We start from the raw sequence: 21,091 nt of genomic DNA, 5'->3' as shown, positions 1-21,091 counted from the left end.
CCTTGCCAACATTTGTTATTTGTGGGTTTTTTTTGACAATAGCCATTCTGAAAGGTGTGAGGTGATATCTCATTACAGTTTTGATTTACATTTCCCTGATGATTAGTGATGTTGAACATCTTTTCATGTGCATGCCGTCTTTGGAAAAATGTCTATTCAGGGTTTCTGCCTATTTTTCAATCTGGTTGTTTGGTTTTGTTTTTTTTTTTGATGTTGAGTTTTATGAGTTCTTTGTATATTTTGCATACTTAACCTGTTATCAGATACATCATTTGCAAATATTTTCTCCCAGTCAGTAGATGGACTTTTGATTTTGTTGATAACTTTCTTCACAGTGCAAAAGATTTTTAGTTTGATGTAGTCCCATTTGTTTATATTTGCTTTTTTTCCCCTTACCTGAGGAGAGATAATTATTAAGACTAATGTCAAAGAGCACACTGCCTGTGTTTTCCTCCAGAAGTCTCATGGTTTCAGGTCTTACATTTAAGTTTTTAATCCACTTTAAATTTATTTTTGTGCATGGTGTGAGAGAGTAGTCCAGTTTAATACTTTTGCATGTAACTGTTCAGTTTTTCCAACACCATTTATTGAAGAAGCTGTATTTTCCCCACTGTATACTTTTGCATATTTTGTCGTAGACAAGATTATTTGCCCATAAAAGTGTGGGTTCATTTCTGGGCTCTGTATTCTGTTCCATTAATCTATGTGTGTGGGTTTGTGACAGTACCATACTGTTTTGATTACTGTAGATTTGTAGCATAGTTTGAAATCAGGGAGTGTAATACCTCCGGCTTTGTTCTTCTTTCTCAAGATTGTTTTGGCTATTTGGGGTCTTTTGTGTTTCCTTGCCCTTTTAGAATTATTTGTTCTAGATCTGTGAAAAATGTCAGTGATATTTTGATAGGGATTTCACTGAGTCTGTAGATTGCCTTGGATAATATGGTCATCTTAACAATATTAATTCTTCTAACCCATGAACATTCTATATCTTTCTTTCTTTTAACATCTTTATTGGAGTATAATTGCTTTACAGTGGTGTGTTAGTTTCTGCTTTATAACAAAGTGAATCAGCTATACATATTCTATATCCCCATATCTCCTCCCTCGCCTCCCTCTTGCATCTCCCTCCCACCCTCCCTATCCCACCCCTCTAGGTGGTCACAAAGAACCGAGCTGATCTCCCTCTGCTATGTGACTGCTTCCCACTAGCTATCTATTTTACATTTGGTAGTGTATGTATGTCCATGCCCCTCTCTCACTCTGTCCCAGCTTATACTTCCCCCTCCCCATGTCCTCAAGTCCATTCTCTATGTCTGTGTCTTTATTCCTGTCCTGCACTTAGGTTCTTCAGAACCATTTTTTCCTTTAGATTGCATATATATATATTATCATATGGTATTTTTTTTTCTCTTTCTGACATACTTCACTCTGTATGACAGACTCTAGGTCCATCCACCTCACTACAAATAACTCAATTTTGTTTCTTTTTATGGCTGAGTAATATTCCATTGTATATATGTGCCACATCTTCTTTATCCATTCATCTGTCAATGGACACTTAGGTTGTTTCCATGTCCTGGTTATTGTAAATAGTCCTGCAGTGAACATTGTGATACATGACTCTTTTTGAATTATGGTTTTCTCAGGGTATATGCCCAGTACTGGGATTGCTGGGTTGTATGGTAGTTCTATTTTTAGTTTGTTAAAGAACCTCCATACTGTTTTCCATAGTGGCTTTATCAATTTACATTCCCACCAACAGTTCAAGAAGGTTCTCTCTTCTCCACACCCTCTCGAGCATTGATTATTTGTAGATTTTTGATGATGGACATTCTGACTGTTGTGAGGTGATACCTCATTGTGGTTTTGATTTGCATTTATCCAATGATTAGTGATGTTGAGCATCCTTTCATGTGTTTGTTGGCAATCTGTATATCTTTTGTGGAGAAATGTCTATCCATCTGTTTGCCTCATCTTCAATTACTTTCATCAGTTTTTGAAGTACAGGTCTTGTACCTCCTTAGTTAGATTTATTCTTAGGTATTTTACTCTTTTTGATGGAACCATAAAGGGAATTGTTTTCATAATTTCTATTCTGATACTATGTTTTTAGTGTATAGCAATGCAACAGGTTTCTGTATATTAGTTTTGTAACCTGAAACCTTACCAAATTCATTTTTGAGTTCTGGTAGCTTTTTAGTGGTGTCTTTAGGATTTCTTATGTATAGTGTCATATCATCTTCAAATATTGACAGTTTTACTTCTTCCTTTTCAATATGCATTCCTTTTATTTCTTTTTTTAGTCTGATTTCTGTGACTAGGACTTCCAATACTACGTTAAATAGAAGTCGTGAGAGTGGGCATCCTTGTCTTGCTCCTGATCTTAGAGGAAATGCTTTCAGCTTCTCCCCATTGAGTATGATGTGGGTTGTCATATATGGCCTTTGTTTTGAGTATGATGTGGGTTGTCATATATGGCCTTTGTTTTGTTGAGAAATGTTCCCTCTATACCCACTTTCTGGAGAGTTTTTATCATAAATGGATGTTGAATTTTGCCAAAAACTTTTCTGCAGTTATTGAGATGATTATATGAATTTTATTCTTCAGTTTCTTAATATAATGTATGACATAGATTGTTTTGCAGATATTGAAGCATCCTTGAATCCTTGGGATAAATATATTACTTGATCATGCCTCATGATTCCTTTCATGTATTGCTCAATTTGTTTGCTAACATTTTATTGAGGATTTTTACATTTATGTTCATATTAGCCTGAAATTTTCTTTTTGTGTGTGATGTCTTTTCAGGTTTTGGTGTCAGGGTGATGCTGGCCTCATAGAATGAATTTGGAAGTATCTCTTCCTCTGCAATTTTTTGGAATATGTTGAGAAGTATAGGTGGTAACTCTTTTCTAAATATTTGGTAGCATTCATCTGTGAGGATAACTGCTCCTGGACTTTTGTTTGTTGCGGTCTGTTTTATTACTGTCTCAATTTCATTCCTGGTATTTGGTCTGTTCATATTTTCTGTTTCTTCTGAATATGTTCATTTCTTCTACATTGTCCATTTTACTGGCATATAATTGTTCATGGTAACCTCTTATGATCCTTTGTATTTCTCTGGTGTTCGTTATAACTTCTGCTTTATTTCTGATTTTAATGATTTGGGTCCTCTCTTTTTTCCTTGATGAGTCTGGCTAAAGGTTTATCAATTTTGTTTATCTTTTCAAAGAACCTGCTCTTGCTTTCATTGGTCTTTTTTTTTGTTTTTGGTGTTTTTTTTTGTTTGTTTTTTTAATGTTTTTAAGTCTCAGTTTTGTTTATTTCCTCTCTGATCTTTATGATTTCTTTCCTTCTACTAAATTCAGGTTTTGTCTTTTCTTCCTTTCCTAGTTCCTTTAGGTGTAAGGTAAGGTTATTTATGTGAGATTTTTCTTGTTCCCTCAGGTAAGCTTGTATTGCTATAAACTTACTCTTAGAACTGCTGCTGCTGCATCCCATAGATTTTTGATCATTGTGTTTCCATTTTAATTTGTCTCCATTTATTTTTTGATTTCTTCTTTGATTTTTCCAGCAACCCATTGGTTTTTTATAGGCATATTCTTTAGCCTCCATGTGTTTGTGTTTATTTGCACTTTTTTTTCTTGATTTCTAGTCTCATATCATTGTGGTTGAAAAGTTGCTTAATATTATTTCAGTCTTCCTAAATTTACTGAGACTTATTTTGTGGCCTAGCATGTGATCTATCCTGGAGAATGTTCCATGTGCCCTTGAAAAGAATGTGTAATCTGCTGCTTTTGCATGGAATGTCCCATATATACATCTGATAAATCCATCTTGTCTAAGGTGTTGTTTAAGGTCAGTGTTTCCTTATTGATTTTCTGTTTGGATAATCTGTCCATTGATGTAAATAGGGTGTTTAAGACATCCCCTAGTGTTATTGTGTTATCATCAGTTTCTCCCTTTATGTCTGTTAATATTTGCTTTACATATTTAGGTGTCCTACATTGGGTTTATATATATTTACTTTTGTTATACCTTCTTCTGGGATTGAACCCTTGATCATTATGTAATGTCCTTTTTCTCTTTTTACAGTCTTTGTTTTGAAGCATACTTTGTCTAATATAAGTATTGCTACCCTAGGGTTTTTTGCATTTTCTTTTGCATGGAATATCTTTTTTCCATCACCTCATTTTCAGTCTGTCTGTGTCTTTAGATCTGAAGTGAGTCTCTTATAGGCAGCATACATATGGATCTTGTTTTGGTTTCCAAGCAGCCATTCTATGCCTTTTGATTGGAGCACTTAGTTATTGACATTTAAAGAGATTATCAATCGGTGTGTACTTATTGCCATTTTGTCAATTGTTTTGGGATTTTTAAAGTTCTTTTTTGTTTCTTACTTTTTTTTTTTTGCTCCCTTCCCTTATGATTTGATGACTTCCCTTGTGATTTGATCTTTAATGTTATGTTTCTCTTTTTTTGTGTGTACATCTATTATAGATTTTTGGCTTGTGGTTACCATGAGTTTTATATATATATATATATATACTGATATATTGATATATATATATTGGTGACTTTAAATAGTCATGGATATATATATATATATATATATATATATATATATATATATATATATATATATATATATATATATCCGCGACTATTAAAAGTTGTTAATCTTTTAAGTTCAAACCCATTTTAACAACTCTGCATTTTTACTCCCATGCCCACATTTAATGTTTTTGACATCACATTTTACATTTTTGTTTTTTATATCCCCTAACTATTGTGGATATAGATGATTTTACTACTTTTATCTATTAACCTTCCTACCAGCTTTATATGTGGTTGATTTATTATCTTACTATATATTTGCCTTTACTAATGAGATTTTTCCTTTCATAATTTTCATATTTCTAATTGTGGCTTTTTCTTTTCTGCTTAGAAAAGTCCCTTTAACATTTCTTGTGAAGCTGGCTTGGTGGTGATGCTGTCTTTTAGCTTTTTCTTGTTGTAAAACTTTTGATCTCTTCTTTAAATCTGAATGAAAGCTTTGCTGTATAGAGTATTCTTGTTTACAGGTTTTCCCCTTTCATCACTTTAAATGTATCATGCCACTTTTCCTGGCCTGCAGAGTTTCTGCTGATAAGTAAGCTGATAGCCTATGGGAGTTCCCTTATATGTAATTTGTTGCTTTTCCCTTGCTGCTTTTAATAATGTCTCTTCATCTTTAATTTTTGCCATTTTACTATAATGCTTCTCAGTGTGTCACTTTGGGTTGAACCTGTTTGGAACTTTCAGTCATTCCTGGACCTGAATTACTGTTTCCCAAATTAGGAAAGGTTTCAGTACTGTCTTCAACTATGTTCTCTGCCTCTTTCTCTTTCTCTCTCTATTGTCTTCTGGGACCCCTATAATGCAAATGTTAGTACACTTGATATAGTCCCAGTGGTCTCATAAATAGTTCTATTTCTTTTTTTTCCTTTCTTCCATTCAGCTTGAGTGATTTCACTACTCTGTATTCCAGCTTGCTGATTTGTTCCTCTGTAGTATCCAATTTATTGTTGATTCCTTCTAGTGCATTTTTAATTTCAGTTTTGTATACTTCATCTCTGTTTGGTTCTTCTTTATATTTTCTATCTCTTTGTTAAAAACTTCTGACATTTCCCTCTGTTTATCCAAACTCTTCTCTCAGGTTCTTTGAACATCTTTATGATAATTAACTTGAACTCTTTATCAGATACATCACTAACCTCCACTTCACTTAGTTCTTCTTCTGGAGTTTTATCTTCGTCCTTCATTTGGGACTAATTCCTCTATCACCTCATTTTCCCCAATTTGCTGTTTTTATTTCTAAGTATTTGGTAGGTTTGTTACATTTCCTGACTTTGAAGAGGTGTCCTTTTGTAGGAGATGTCCTATGTGTACCTGTGGTGCACTCCTCTATGGTCACCAGAGCTACATGCTTTAGAGGTGCCCCCTTTTTGTGTTGTGTGGGTCCTTCCATTTTGGCTGACTGACTACTGTGGCTGGTCTGGTAGGTGTGGCTAGGCTGACTACTGTGGCTGGTCTGGTTGGTGTGGCTAGCCCCTGTCTGGTTGATTGCCAGGCCTTGCCTTGGGCAGAGGATGCCAACACCTTGTGGGCAAGGGCTGGTCATGACATGGCTGACCGAAGTGTCCTGGTATTCCTGGGGCTAGTGCTGGACCAGTGGCAGGTGGATCTTGGTGCTGGGGTGGGTGGCTGTAGGGCCAAAGGTGCCAGATCTAGTCTTGCCCTACTCGTGTATGAGGTAATTTCCAGACATGGCTTGCTGCAGGGTCCAGGGTGTCCCAAAGCTGGTGTCAGCCTGCTCGTGAGTGGGGCTGGATCCCAGGGCAGCTGGCTGAGGGGTTCAAGGTGTCTCAGAGCTGGTGTCTCAGAGCCGAGGCCTAAAGGGTTGGAGTCAGCTTACTAGTGGGCTGCAATGAGGCCTTGAGCATACCAATCCTAATTCCAGCTCACTGGTGGGCAGACACGGGTTCAAGGGTCTCTGAATCCTGGGTCCTGAGGGTACCAGAGTTGATGTGTAGGCTTGTTGGTGGATGGGTCTAAGTCCCAGGGGATCCTGGGGCTGGTGCCTGCTCAATGGTGGGTGAGGCTAGTCCTAGGGCTAGTGTCAGCCCATTGGTCAGTAGAACTGTGTCTCAGGGTCTCTGGCTGCAGACCCCTGGCGGGGGGGGTTTCCCAGATTTGGTGTCAACCCACTGTGGATGAGGCTGGGTCCTGATGGCAGACTGTGGGGCCCTGTGGTTTCTTGAGGCTAGTGCCAGTGCTTTGGTGGGTGTGGCCAGGTCCTGAGCCCTCTGGTGAGTAGGGTTGGGTCCTGGAGCCGCTGTGGACTCAGGGATTCTTAAGTCAACCAGCTTGCTGGTGGGTGAGCCTGTGTCCCCACCTGACTAGCTGCTTGTCTTGAGGCGTCTTAGTTCTAGTGCTCACAAGCTGGTGGCCAGGGACAGGTCTCAGCACTAATTAGCTAGAAGAAGGATCCCAAAATGGTGCCTGCCAGCATCAGTGTCCTTGTGGTAGAATGAGCTCCCCAAAATAGCTGCCACCAGTGTCCATGTCCCCAGGATGAGTTACAGTTTCTTCCTGCGTCTCCAGGAAGCTCTCCAAGATCAGCAGGTAGGTCTGACCCATTCTCTTTTCAAGTCACTACTTCTTACCTGTATCCCAGAGCATGTGAGAACTTTTGTGCACATTTTAAGAGTGGAGTCTCTATATCCCACAGCCTTCTGGCTCTCCCCAAGGTGAACCCTCCTGGCCTTCAAAGTCAAATGTCTGGGGGTTTGATTTCCTGGTGCAGGACCCCAAGCTGTAGACCCTGATGTGGGGCTTGAACCCCTTGCTCACTTGTGGAGAATCTCTGTGATTGTAATTATCATTTCATTTGTGGGTCACCCTCTTAGGTATATGGATCTTGACCATACCATTTCTCTGCCCCTCCTACCCATCTTGTTGTGATTCCTTTTAATGTATCTAGTTGAAGAATATCTTTTCTGCTAGTCTTCTTGTCTTTCTCATCAATAGTTGCTCTGTAAATAATCGTAATTCTGATGTGACCATGGGAGAAAGTGAGCTCAGGGTCTTCCTATTCCACCATCATGGCCACTCCTACAGTGGTTCTAAATGAGCTTCATGATTTTTCCTGTACTTTTGATACTGACCAGGAGAAGATATTGCCCCAAGTAGTCCCTGATCCTAAGAAGCTACATGAGGAGTAGAGCTGAATCCAACCTAAAAACTGGAGCCACATCCAGCTGAGATCACTCAAATCACAGTCAAACATAGACCCATGAGAGAAAAGAACAAAATATTTCCAGTTGTAATCACTGAGATTTTGAGGTTTTTTCACTGTAAAAAATGACTAATAATCCATTACCCCTAGACAAATAGCTTTACTTTCTGGGGAGATGGAGATACAAACATCTATCTTATAAGGTGTTAGGATAAAATAAGACAGTGTTCAAGAAAGCACTTTGAAATCTTTCAAGTACAATCTGTGTAAATACAGGCTATATCTATACATTGATTTTCTGAAATGGTAGATATTTAAATATTCATTTATGTTAAAATGACATGTTCAAGTGATATGTTCAGGTACATACAGATACATATATACATACATATGCATATATATTCATACTTTAAAAAAATTACTCCACTTAACAACATAAGTTTTCATATTTCAAAGTATTTTAAAGTAATTAATATAAATTACATGGTTAAAATATGATGACCTAATGAATATTATTAAGGTCTCAGTCTCATAAATCATATACTATATTATGCACTTCAAAAGCGACTATAACTTTAGTCCTGTTATGAAAGGAAACAATAATCTTTTCCTAAAATGAATTTAGAGTATGCTTAACCAGGCTTGGGGATCTGGGATTAGGGTGCAGACTAAAGGGCACCTCCTTTGCTTGGAGATGATGATGATTTCTATAGGTCTTAAGTCTTTCACATATTAGGTGATTGAGTCACTTTCTTCCCTACCCAACATGTCTCTGTGTACTGCCCAAGTACAACTGCTAGGATTCTGACAGAACTGATGATTAGGATCACCACCCTAGTTCTTAATATCTTAGACTCTTTACCACTTTGGTTTCAGACAAACTTGTTTGGTGTAAGAAAAGCATTCCATTATTATTGTTTTAGCTGCCTTTTGGTCCTTTTTAAATAAGTCAATATGAAGATACAATTGAGTCAACTTCAAGAAAAATGACGAAGTTTCATTACCTGCACCATAGACATTAAACTGAGGGTTGTTGGGGGAGAAGTTTTTGTATCTCTGGACTCGACGACTTGATCGTTTTCCAGGCCATTGAATCGACAGGACTTCTGGTTTGGTTGGCCCTTGTCTTGAACAACAAAGACAATATTTAACCTCAGTGTCAGTACTTCAGTCTTTTACCTCAAGGAACACATTTTCAAAGATCAGACACAAAGATTTTCTAGTGTAGTGAAATGAAAACTTATGAGAACTATGGCTTGGCAACATGGTCTAGAGATACCTGGTAATGTGGCATTATAAGTGAAACTAAGGAAAAGAGGGGGGAACATGGCAGAGTAGAAGGACCTTGAGCTCACCTCCTCTCACTGAACTCAATATTTTGTAATAACCTATAAAGGAAAAGAATCTGAGAAAGAAAAAAAATATATATATATATAAAACCGAATCATTTTGCTGTACACCTGAAACCAACACAACATTGTAAATCAACTATACTTCAATAAATTATTTTTTAAAGTTATTAAGCAGAAAAAAAAAAGAAAAGACATTGGGCTTTTTTTTTTCTTGTAATTTAAAAGTTTGAGTAAAAAATCATACCTTGATTTGTAATTTAAGAAAAACTACATTCTTTTATTGCCCAAATTATCAATGGAAAGAATGCTTATTTGTATGCTTCCATAGTATTTTGTTTAGTTTGAGAACACTTATGGAGTTTGTTTTTCCTTTTATTCAGTTTTTAACTTAACTGTTTAAATCAAAGCTAAATATCCATATAGTTAAAAAGTCAAATAATTCTATAAACGTTTTTCTACAAACAGGTTCTCCCCTTCATCATATTGTGCCCTCATTCTCCTTATACAAAGACAACACTTTTCAACAAGTGTTTATTTGTGTTTATCTATATATAACGATACTATCTCTTGGGGAGGTGTGACTAAGATGGCAAAGTAGGGAGACTCTGAGCTCACCTCCTCCCATGGGCACAAAAAACTTACAATAATTTACAGAGCCACTATTGACAGCAACAACCTGAAGACTAAAAGAAAAGATTTTCCACCACTAAAGAAACCACAATGAGATGGGTGGGACAAATGGAGATGCAGTATAGTCAAGATCCACACCCCTAGGTAGGCAACCCACAAAGAGAAAGAAAACCACAATTGCAGAGGTTCTTCCCAAGAAGCAAGGGGTCCAACTACCACATTGAGCTCCCAAGCCTGAGGTTCTTTACTGGAAAGATGAGCCCGCAGAACATCTGGTTTTGAAGGTCAGTGGGGCTTGCATACAGGAGAGCTGGAGGGCTGTAGGCAACAGAGACTCCATTCTTAAAGGGTACAAACAAAATCTCACACAATCTGAGATCCACAGTGAAAGAGTAATTTAAAAGAATCCTGGGTCAGACCCAAGCTCTCCAGCTGATCTTGGAGAGCTTCTCAGAGAGGCAGGAGGTAACTACAACTCTCCCTGGGGACACAGAGAGTGGTAGCAACCTTTTTTAGGAACTTGCTCTACCACAAGGACACTGGTGCTGGCAAGCACCATTTTGGAATCCTCCCTCTCACATATTAGTGCTGGGGGTTTACCTGTACTTTAGCAAATTGGCATCCATCCTGGGAACCACAAACCCAGCAGCCAGCCACAAGAGAACCAGCTCTTCCCACCATCTGCCCCAGGACCTGGCCTGTCCCAGTCCCAGGTACCTTGAACCCCACAGCTAGCTGCCCTGAAACCCAACGCTGCCCAACAGTGGACTAGCACCAGCCCTGGGACTCCCCAGACCATGCAGCTAGCCACACTGGGACCTGGTCCTGCCCATCAGCTACTATGAAGCTGGGCCTAGTAGCCAACTGGGCCAGAGAAAAGCCCCACCTGCCAGTACACCCATAGTAATTGGTCCCACTATAACAGAAGGGCCCATGCAGACCACATAGTGGGTATGCCTAGAGTATATAGCTCTGGTGAACAGAGGGAAGTGTTTTGCCAGGCCCAATATGATGTCTCCTATAGAAGTCCACTTCCTCAAGATCAGGAAACATGACTGACCTACCTATTACATAGAAATAAAACAAAGAATTTGGCAAAATGAGGTGACAGAGGAATATATTCCAAACGAAGGAACAAGATAAGACCCCAGAAGGAGAACTAAGCAAAGTGGAGATAAGCAAACTACCCAATAAAGAGTTCAAGCTAATAATCATAAAGAGGCTCAACAAACTCAGGAGAAGAATGGATGAACACAGTGAGAAATTTCAGTTAGATAAAAAAACTAAACACAGCTGAGGAATACAATAACTTAAATAGAAATACACAGAGGGAATCAAGAGTAGAGTAGATGATACAGGAGGAAATGGATCAGTGCCTGGAAGACAGAGTAGTGGAAATCACCAAGTCTGAACAGAAAAAAAGAAAAATAATTTTAGAAAATGAAAATAGTTTAAGAGACCTCTGGGACAACATCAAGGTAACTAACATTACCATTACAGAGGGCCCAGAAGGAAAAGAGAAACAGAGGAAGAAAACTTACTTGAAGAAATAAAGGCTAAAAACTTCCATAATCTGAGAAAAAACAACAGACATCCAAGTCTAGTAAGAATAGAGGATCCCAAACAAAATGATCTCAAAGAGATCCACACCAAGACAAAATGTAATTTAAATGGCAAAAGATTATAGATAAAAAGAGAATCTTAAAAGTAGCCAGAGAAAAGCAACTAGTTATGCACAAGGGAACTCCCATAAGACTATCAGCTGACTTTTCAGCAGAAACTTTTCAGGCCACAGCAAGTGGTAAGATACATTTAAAGTGATGAAAAAAAAAACTTACAATCAAGAAGACTCTACCCAGCAATGTTATTATTCATATTTGAAGGAGACAAGCAAAACCTAAGAGTTCAGCATCACTAATCTAGCTTTACAACAAATGTTAAAGGGACTTTTCTAAGTGAAAAAGAAAAGACCACAACTAGAAATATGAAAATTATGAAAAGAAAATCTCATTGGTAAAGGAAAATATGCAGTCAAGGTGTTAGATCAACCACTTATACAGCTAGTAAGAAGGTTAAAAGACAAAAGTAGTAAAATCATTTATAAGCACAATAAGTAGTTAAGAGATTTACAAAAGAAAAGGATATAAAATATGAAGTCAAAAACATTAAATGTGGCAGGGGAAGTAAAAATGCATTGTTGTTAGAATGTGTTTCAACTTAAGAGATCAGCACGTTTAAATAATCACGGATATATATAGGTTGTTATACATAAATGCCATGGGAACTACAAACCAAAAATCTATAAAGAGATACAAACACAAAAAAGAAAGGAATCCAAACATAGCATTAAAATAGTCATCAAATCAAAAGGGAAAATAGTGAAAGAGCTAAGTTACTAAAAAGCTAAGTTACAAAACCCCCAAACAATTGACAAAATGGCAATAAGTACATATCTATCAATAATTACTTTAAATGTAAATGAACTAAATCCTCTAATGAAAACACAGAGAGTGGCTTAATGGATTAAAAAAAAAACAAGACCTGTATATGCTGTCTACAAGAGACTCACTTCATATCTAAAGATACAGATGCTGAAAGTGAAGGGATGGAAAAAGTATTCCATGCAAATAGAAATGAAAAGATAGTTGGGTTAGCAGTACTTACATCAGACAAAATAGACTTTAAACAAAGATTGTAAAAAAGAGACAAAGAAGGACATTACATAATGATAAAATAATCAATTAAATAAGAAGATATAGCAAATGTAAATGTATACACACCCAACATAGGAGCAATTAAATAAATACAGCAGATATTAACAAACATAAAGGGAGAAATTGACAGTAATACAATAATACTAGGGAACGTGTAAGAGCTGGTTCTTTGAAAAGATAAATAAAATTGATAAACCTTAATCCAGACTCATCAAGAAAAAAAGGAAGGGCCCAAATCAATAAAACCAATAAAATCAGAAGAAAAAAAAAGGGGGGAAGCTACAACCGACATCACTGAAATACAAAGGACCATTAAGAGATTACTAGAACAAATACTTGCCAACAATTGGGAAACCTAAAGGAAATGGACAAATTCCTAGAAACATACAATCTCCCAAGTATGAATCAGGAAAAAATAGAAAATAAAAACAGACCAATTACCAGTAATAAAATTAAATCAGCAGTCAAAAAAAAGAAAAAAAAACCTCCCAAATAACAAAAGTCTAGGACCACATGGCTTCACAGATGAATTCTAGCAAACACTTAAAGAAGAATCAACACCAATCCTTCTCAAACTATTCTAAAGATTTGCAGAGGAAGTTAAGCTTCGGAACTCATTCTATGAAGCCAGCATAACCATGATACCAAAACCAGCCAAAGACACCTTGAAAAAAGAAAATTACAGGCCAATATCACTGACGAACATAGATGCAAAAATCCTTCACAATGTATTAGCAAACTAAATTCAACAAAAGACTTATACACCATGATCAAGTGGTATTTATCCCAGGTATGTAAGGATAATTCAATATCAAAACAATCTATATGATACACTACATTAAGAACTTGAAGAATAAAATTCATTTAATTATCTCATAGATGTAGAAAAGTCTTTTAACAAAATTCGACAACCATTTACGATAAAAACTCTCCAGAAAGTGGGTATAAAGGGAATATTCCTCAACAAAATAAGGCCATATATGACAACCCACAGCTAACATCATACTTAATGGTGAAAAGCTGAGAGTATTTCCTCTAAGATCAAGAGCAAGACAAGGATGCCCACTCTCACGACTTCTATTCAATATAGTATTGGAAATCCTAGCCAAAGCAATCAGACAAAAAGGGAATCCAAATTGTAAAGGAAAAAGGAAAACTTTCACTGAAGATGACATGATACTATATATAGAAAATCCTAAAGATGCCACCAGAAAACCTACTAGAACTAATAAATGAACTTAGTAAATTTGCAGGATAAAAAAAAATAATATACAGAAATCTACACACTGACAATGTTTCTATATACTAACAACAAACTATCAGAAAGTGAAATATAGAAAACAAGCCCATTTATTACAATTATACCAAAAAGATTAAAATTTCTAGGAATAAATCTAACCAAAGAGGTAAAAGTACTACAGTCAGAAAAATGCACGATATTGATGAACTGAAGATAACACAAATGAAAAGATATACTGTGCTCAATGATTGGAAGAATTAATATTGTTACAATGACCATATTACCCAAGGAAATATAAAGACTAAGTGCAATCTCTATCAAAATAAAAATGGTATTTTTCTCAGAACTAAAATAAATAATTCTAAAATTTGTATTTAAACACAAAAGAACCCGAATAACCTAAACGATCTTGAGAAAGAAGAACAAAGTTGGAGGTGTCATGCTCTCTGAATTCAAAATGTACTACAAAGCTATGGTAATCAAAACAATATTGTACTGGCACAAAAACAGACAGCTAGATCAATGGAGCAGAATAGAGAGGTAGAAATAAACTCACCCTTACATGATTAATTAACCTAAGACAAAGGAGGCAAGAATATACAATGGGGGAAAAGACAGCTTCTTCAATAAATGTTGGGGAAACAGCTACATGCAAAAGAATCAAACTGGATTACTTTATAACACCATATACCAAAAAGAAAAATAAAGAAAAATCAAAATCGTTTAAGGACTTAAATGCAAGACCTGAAACTATAAAACTCCTAGAAGAAAACATAGGCAGTAAGTTCTTTGACATCAGTCTTAGCAATATTTTTCATACCTGTATCCTCAGCAAGGGAAACAAAATGAAAAATAAACAAATGGGACTGCATCAAACTAAATAACTTGTGCAGTGAAGGAAACTATCAACAAAATGAAAATGCAGCCTACTGAATGGGAGAAGATATTTGAAAATGATATAACTAATAAGGGGTTAATATCCAAAATACACAAATAACTCGTACAACTCCTCAACATCAGAAAAACAAACAAGTCAATAAAAATGCGTGGAGGACCTGAACAGACATTTTTTGAAAGCAGATATAGCAATGGCCAGCAGACATGTGAAAAGATGCTCAACATCACTAATCATCAGGGAAATGAAAATCAAAATCACAATGAGATATCACCTCCCACACTTCAGAATGGCTGTTATCAAAAGGGCAAGAAAAAACAATTGTTAGTAATGTTGTGGAGAAAAGGGGGACCTCGTGCACTGCTGGTGGGAATGCAAATTGGTACAGACACTATGGAACACATTATAGATGCTCCTCAAAAAATTAAAAATAGAACTACATATGATCTATCGATTCCACATCTGAATGTTTTTCCAAAGGAAAAAAAAACTATAATTTGAAAAGTTGAGAAGAGGAACTTCCCTGGTGGCACAGTGGTTAAGAATCTGCCTGCCAATGCAGGGGACGTGGGTTTGAGCCCTGGTCCGGGAAGATCCCACAAGCCATGGAGCAACTAAGCCCATGCACCACAACTACTGAGCCTGCTCTCCAGAGCCTGTGAGCCACAACTACTGAGCCCATGAGCCACAACTACTGAAGCCTGCATGCCTGGATCCCATGCTCCACAACAAGAGAAGCCACTGCAATGAGAAGCCCATGCACCACAATGAAGAGTAGCCCCCACTCACCTCAACGAAGACACAACACAGCCAAAAATAAAATATAAATAATTAATTTTTTTTTTTTTTTTTTTTTGCGATATGTGGGCCTCTCACCGTCGTGGCCTCTCCCGTTGCCGGACGCGCAAGCTCAGCGCCCATGGCCCACGGGCCCAGCCGCTCCACGGCATGTGGGATCCTCCCAGACCGGGGCACGAACCCGTATCCCCTGCATCGGCAGGCGGACTCCCAACCACTGTGCCACCAGGGAGGCCCTAAATAATTAATTTTTAAAATGTTGACAAGATATACACACCCCTGTGTTCATTACAGTATTTTTTTTTACAATAGCCATGATATGGAAGCAACCTAAGTGTCCATCAGTAGATAAATGGATATGTGTGTGTGTATGTTTGTGTCTGTGTGTGTCTATTTACATATATGATATATGTGTATTATATACATACATATGTATATATATTTGTGTGTGTTTATATATATATATATATATTCACATACACACACAATGGAATATTCCTCAGTCATCAAAAAAGAATTATGCTAAGTGAAGTATGTCAGAGAAAGATAGACCATATGATTTCACTTATACATGCAATCTCAAAAACAAAATGAACAATCATAACAAAACAGAATAAGACTCATAGTTACTGAGAACAAACTGGTGGTTGCCAGAGGGGAGGGGAGATGGGAAGAGTGAAATAGGTGAGGGAGATTAAGAATTACTAATTTCCAGTTACAAAATAAATGAGTCACAGGGATGAAATGTACAGCATGGGAATATATTCAATAATGTTGTAATAACTTAATATGGTGACAGATGGTAACTAGACTTATTGTGGTGAACTTTTTGCTATCTCTTTCCTTTTCAGTTTTAGGCTTTAGGTATCAAATTCCCTATATGAAAAGCTCAGGCCAAAGATATATACATGGAAATGTAAGGAACTTCCAGGAAGGCTATTTAAAAGGAAGAATTGAGCTGAGAGGCTGCCTATTCTTTCCTTATACTTCTTTCCTGGTTGGAATATGAACATGGTATCTGGAATTCCAACAACCAGCTTTGGCATGAGGCAAACTTGCAAATGAAAGTCGTGTACGAAGATGTGAAAAAGACAGGAAATCTATGATAAATTGTAGAGCTGCCATACTTGCCTTAGACTGCCCACCACCAGGCTCTTTAGCAAGAAATAATAAGCTCTTATATGATTAAGCCACTTTTTGCCCTCTGTTATATGCAACCCCCCCCCACCTAAAATTTAATGCTAATTTATCAGCTGCGGAAGATTGCTTTAGCCTCTCTCCTATTTTGGATTCTCCCTCCCCACCCCACCTCTACCTTTATCTTTCTTTTTTTTTAAACTGGATTTCATTTTTCTCTTACTTTATTCCTTTGTTTTGGAGAGAAAATGCCTCTAATTGCTTCATAAGAAACGGAATACCATAAGAGGCAAAATTCTTGAGACACTGCATGTATAAAAATACTTTAATTTTTCCTCCAGCATTATTAGTGGTTTTATGGAGTAAAGAATTTTAGGTTGCAAATCTTTTCCATTCAGATTTTGAAGAAGTTGCTTGATTGAATTTTAGCTTCCAGTCTCATTATTGAAAAATATAGTGTTTTCTTTATCATTTGGGTTTTTCTCTCTGGGAGTTTTTAGACACTTCTCTTCATCTCCAGTATTCTGAAATTTCATAATGGTATGCCTTGGCGTGTGACTTTTATTATTCATTATAATGGCTTTTAGTCTGTTCTATCAACCTGGAAACTCATGTCCTTGTTCTGAAAATTATTTCTTTGATAATATCTCTCCTGTGTTCTATTTCTAGAAAATGTCATCACACTTTTATCTCCAAATCTTCCTCATAGGTTGTCGTTTCTACAATCAGAATTTCCAAGAACTGTTTTCTGTGCTTTCAATATTCTTTTTTTTAAATAACATCCTGCCCTTAATTCATAACTGCAATATCTTCTCTGATTTTTGAGGGTATTGATGATTTACTTTTTGAAGTTTTCTGCTCCCTGGATATTTCTGTTTCAAGTTTTGCTTCTTGTATTTGACTTGTTCTCTTGGTTGTCCCTGCTTATCTCAGAGGAAGGAACCACAGGAATGATTGGAATCTGTATGTGTATGTTGGGGACTGCTAACTTGCAGCCTCCATTGTAGGATGGCCTGGCTTGGCCTGTTCATTGGAGGACACTGACTCCCAGTGCTTTTAAGTATTTTCTCTAAGACTGATGAGATCGCTAAAAGAAGGAGGTCCCAACTGGAGATAATAAGCCCAACTGCCAGTCCTCTGGGAACATAGGATTCTGAGGGGGTTTCAAATCTCACTGTTCAGTATGGAGACTTTCACTTAATGCCTCATTTTTTAGAATTGTGCTCTGACACCCAGTTGTGCCAGTGTAAATCTGTTCACGTACTCCAGAGAGTATACCTCTAGGCTTCCTCAAGGGTTGGGGAGAGGCAGTCAATATAAAGCTTTGGGTGGAGGTTTCAACAATATGTCAACCTCACTTTCATCCCCACTATCAGTTGCACATGGTGAAGCTAATTCTTGAGGCTTTCTGAGGTTTTGTGATACCAGTTGGATTGCATCTTGGCTTCTTACACTACCTGCTTATGTTTCAGCTTTCTCAGATCTTCTAAATCAGTTACCGCTAGATTCACCTTCTTTTCATGTTCCAAGCTTCTATATCATTTTTTCTTCTATCTTTCTTATCTTTGTGGGTTTATGACTCCTTTTTATCCAGACACTCTTAATGCCATTTTTGAAGGGTTTAGGGAGGGAGCAATAATATTCTATGCTTACTCTCCAATCTAACTACACTTCCCTCTAGATTTTCCTATGGCATATTAAAAAAAAAAAATCAACTTTCTAGTAACTTCTCCTCTCTCCCAAATCTTTACTACATAGGAGGAAGTGATTTAGAGCATTCCTTCTTTATGTTCAAGATAAGGGAATTTAAGTTGTCTGAACTTTATAATCACCTATATGTGAAATTAAAGCCTTCCCTTACTTCTGTAATAAACAGCCATGAAAAGGAGAAAAATAACTTCCAAGCCAGAAGGAATTAGTTGTCTTTCTGAATAAAGAACTTTGGAAAATAGAACAAACTTGCAGATTTCGTTATAAAAAAGAAATTCACATATAATTAAACTGTGTTCCTAGAAACCTAGTTTGTTTGAGGAAGAAAGGTTTATATAAGAAGACAAGGGTCCTCTAGAGGAAAACTTTAGTATAAAGTAATGATAATTCTTGTCATCTATTAGGTACTTTCAAAGACATGGGATTAAAGTGGCTTCCATTTAGCCAGCTTGCCAGGGCAGATATAAAGAGTGTTGTAGAGTGCCATCTGAAAAATCCCACTTCTGTGGCATTCCAGCTGTATGCATCTCTTCTTTCTGAATTGCCATTTTCACATGAATACACACAGACATTTTGCTCAACACAGCATGTCTAACTCATTACTGCAGGATGAATGATATTGTGTGATTCCTCCTTGGGGTTGATAGCTAGAATAGATGACTTCTCAATTTTTTCTATATTTCAGCAAGTCACTGTATCCTTAGGTTTCACAAGTATTAAGCCCCAAAGTAATATTGATGCTGAGAGGAAGCAAATTATTACAAATGTGGAATTTTTAAAGATATTTGTGGGTTGCAACTTTTGACTGCACAGAGCATCATGGAATCTTCCTTTATGGTATAAAAACACTAATGAATTTTTGGATATACTTATTTGACCTCTCCTCTCTGAGCTTCTTCTCTTCTCCCCCAAATCTTTACTACATACTACTGTGAGACTATTTCCCTTAAACTTCATTTTTATTATATTTCTCCTTTATTTACAACCACCAGTGATAATCTCTGATCATATGAAGTCTAAATGCATCTGTTTAGCTTTGAAGACCTATCCTGACCCTAGATTCGAGGTAAGTTGGTCTTTAAACTGTCCCAGGTCCGTATCCACTGCTCTTCTATATGGCTCCCTTTACCTGGAATCCCCTTAGATTTATTCAGTTTTATATATTTAACATGTAGCTGTGCCAGGTATAGGGAAACAAGGAAAAGTCCCTGCCATCTAGAAACTCAAAGTCTAATGGGGGAGATAATTAAGGAACTGAGATTGTAAGTAGATATAAGTAGAGGGTACTAAAGGGAGTAGTGGAGTGGGAGGTAGGTATAAAATTCTGTTTTGAGAGCAGTGAAAGCTTCCTAGAGAAAGTTCTGTCCAAACAGAGACCAAACAAACTAGGAGGATGAGTTAGCCAGATGAAAGAATATGGGTAATATAGGGTAGATGAGGACACCCCTCCCTTCAGGGAGATATCATTCTGCCATTAAATCTACCCAAAAGATCCAATTCAAGTCTTATCTCCCTATGAGGCTCCTTCACTGGTTTCTTATTTGATATCATAGGAAAAAGGGCAGCCATATTTCTTCTCTCTGTCTTTTTTCCAATGATGAGGCCCCTGGGGCTCTCTTCACTTTGGTTTCTGGTGGCTAGCTGATAGGAGGATATAGCCTTGGGAACAGAGATATAGTCCCTGTATGCTTGGGCCTAACTCGCATGCTTCAGTCAGAGTAATCAGAGACTTCACATTGGATATTATGGACACAAACATGTTTCAGTCAGAGTAACCAGAGACTTCACGTTGGATATCATGGACACAAACCCATAGTGGAACTTTGTTTTCTGTTTTCTTGTTTGTGTATTTTTTTTTCTAGAAACCTCCCTGGGAAGAGTATCGTGGATTTATGGTGAGATTTGGGCATCTCTGGGTGACTTAGCCAAATTCTATTCAATAGCACTCCCCCAAACTGATATTAGATCTGTAATATTTCCCATTCTTCTAAGCTGTTTTTGAGCTAGAAACCTAGAAATAAAAGATTCATTAATTCTCTAGTGTCTTCTAATTTCCTTAAACTCTTATGCTCCTTCTCATTAAACACAGCTGCAGTGCAGCTGTTGGCAGCAGTAGCAGGAGTTCAAGGCTAGCCTGTGGCCTAACACAAGGAATAGTTGTTCATTATGCATTCACTCTATGGTGTGAATGTAGAATGCAAGTTTGTACAAGGTGACTATAGAAAATAAAAACCAAAGTGCAGGTGAAGAAAGGGAACAGAATCCTTTTTCAGGCCTCTTCTCAGGTGGCAAATGATTGAGTCTAAAAATGGACAATCCATTTTACATCAAGAAAACCTGAACAAAAGACAACAAATCAGGCCTCATTTTCTCATCAGGAACATGAAATCAATTTCATTGTGCTTCAAGACATTCAGTTATCCTCTGTTCAAACCTGAGGAGATGGGTTGTTGCTTCTCTAAAGCTAATTGTTACACTTTGCCGTTTGATATGGAATCATCCAATACAGTGAAGAAAATACTAAGTTTATAAGTGAAATGCCATGCAGATCCATTGGAGAGTGCATATCAATGTTCATCAGCTGCACAAGCTCATTAGATCTGAGATTACAGGCTTTTTTGCTAGAATTTGGTGGTGCTCACTCATTTTGACATTATAAACATAAAATTGAAAATTCCACTGTTTTTATGATATATCCTAATAATTATGTACCCATTAATTTGTCTTAAAAAATTGGCCTACTGAACAGTCTCTTATCAGCCTGTTCAAAAAACTTACTGTGTGGTTCTCTATAATTTAAAATGCAGAAGTTAGATAAGCCATTGCACATGCAAA

General features: G+C 37.0%; 1 protein-coding gene across 1 annotated transcript in view; it reads right to left on the bottom strand.

Moving 5' to 3' along the window:
* NECAB1 (N-terminal EF-hand calcium binding protein 1) overlaps positions 1-21,091 on the bottom strand; it is a 285,391-nt gene that overhangs the window by 55,791 nt on the left and 208,509 nt on the right. Inside the window, exon 6 of the mRNA XM_007457341.1 lies at positions 8,785-8,906. Coding sequence (XP_007457403.1) covers positions 8,785-8,906 — 122 coding nt within the window. The remainder of the gene's footprint in view (positions 1-8,784; positions 8,907-21,091) is intronic.

This window comes from Lipotes vexillifer, unplaced genomic scaffold, assembly GCF_000442215.2.
Source record: "Lipotes vexillifer unplaced genomic scaffold, Lipotes_vexillifer_v1.1 scaffold174, whole genome shotgun sequence".
NCBI lineage: Eukaryota > Metazoa > Chordata > Mammalia > Artiodactyla > Lipotidae > Lipotes > Lipotes vexillifer.
Note: the sequence above shows the minus strand (reverse complement) of the source record. Positions and strands in the feature narration are given on the sequence as shown.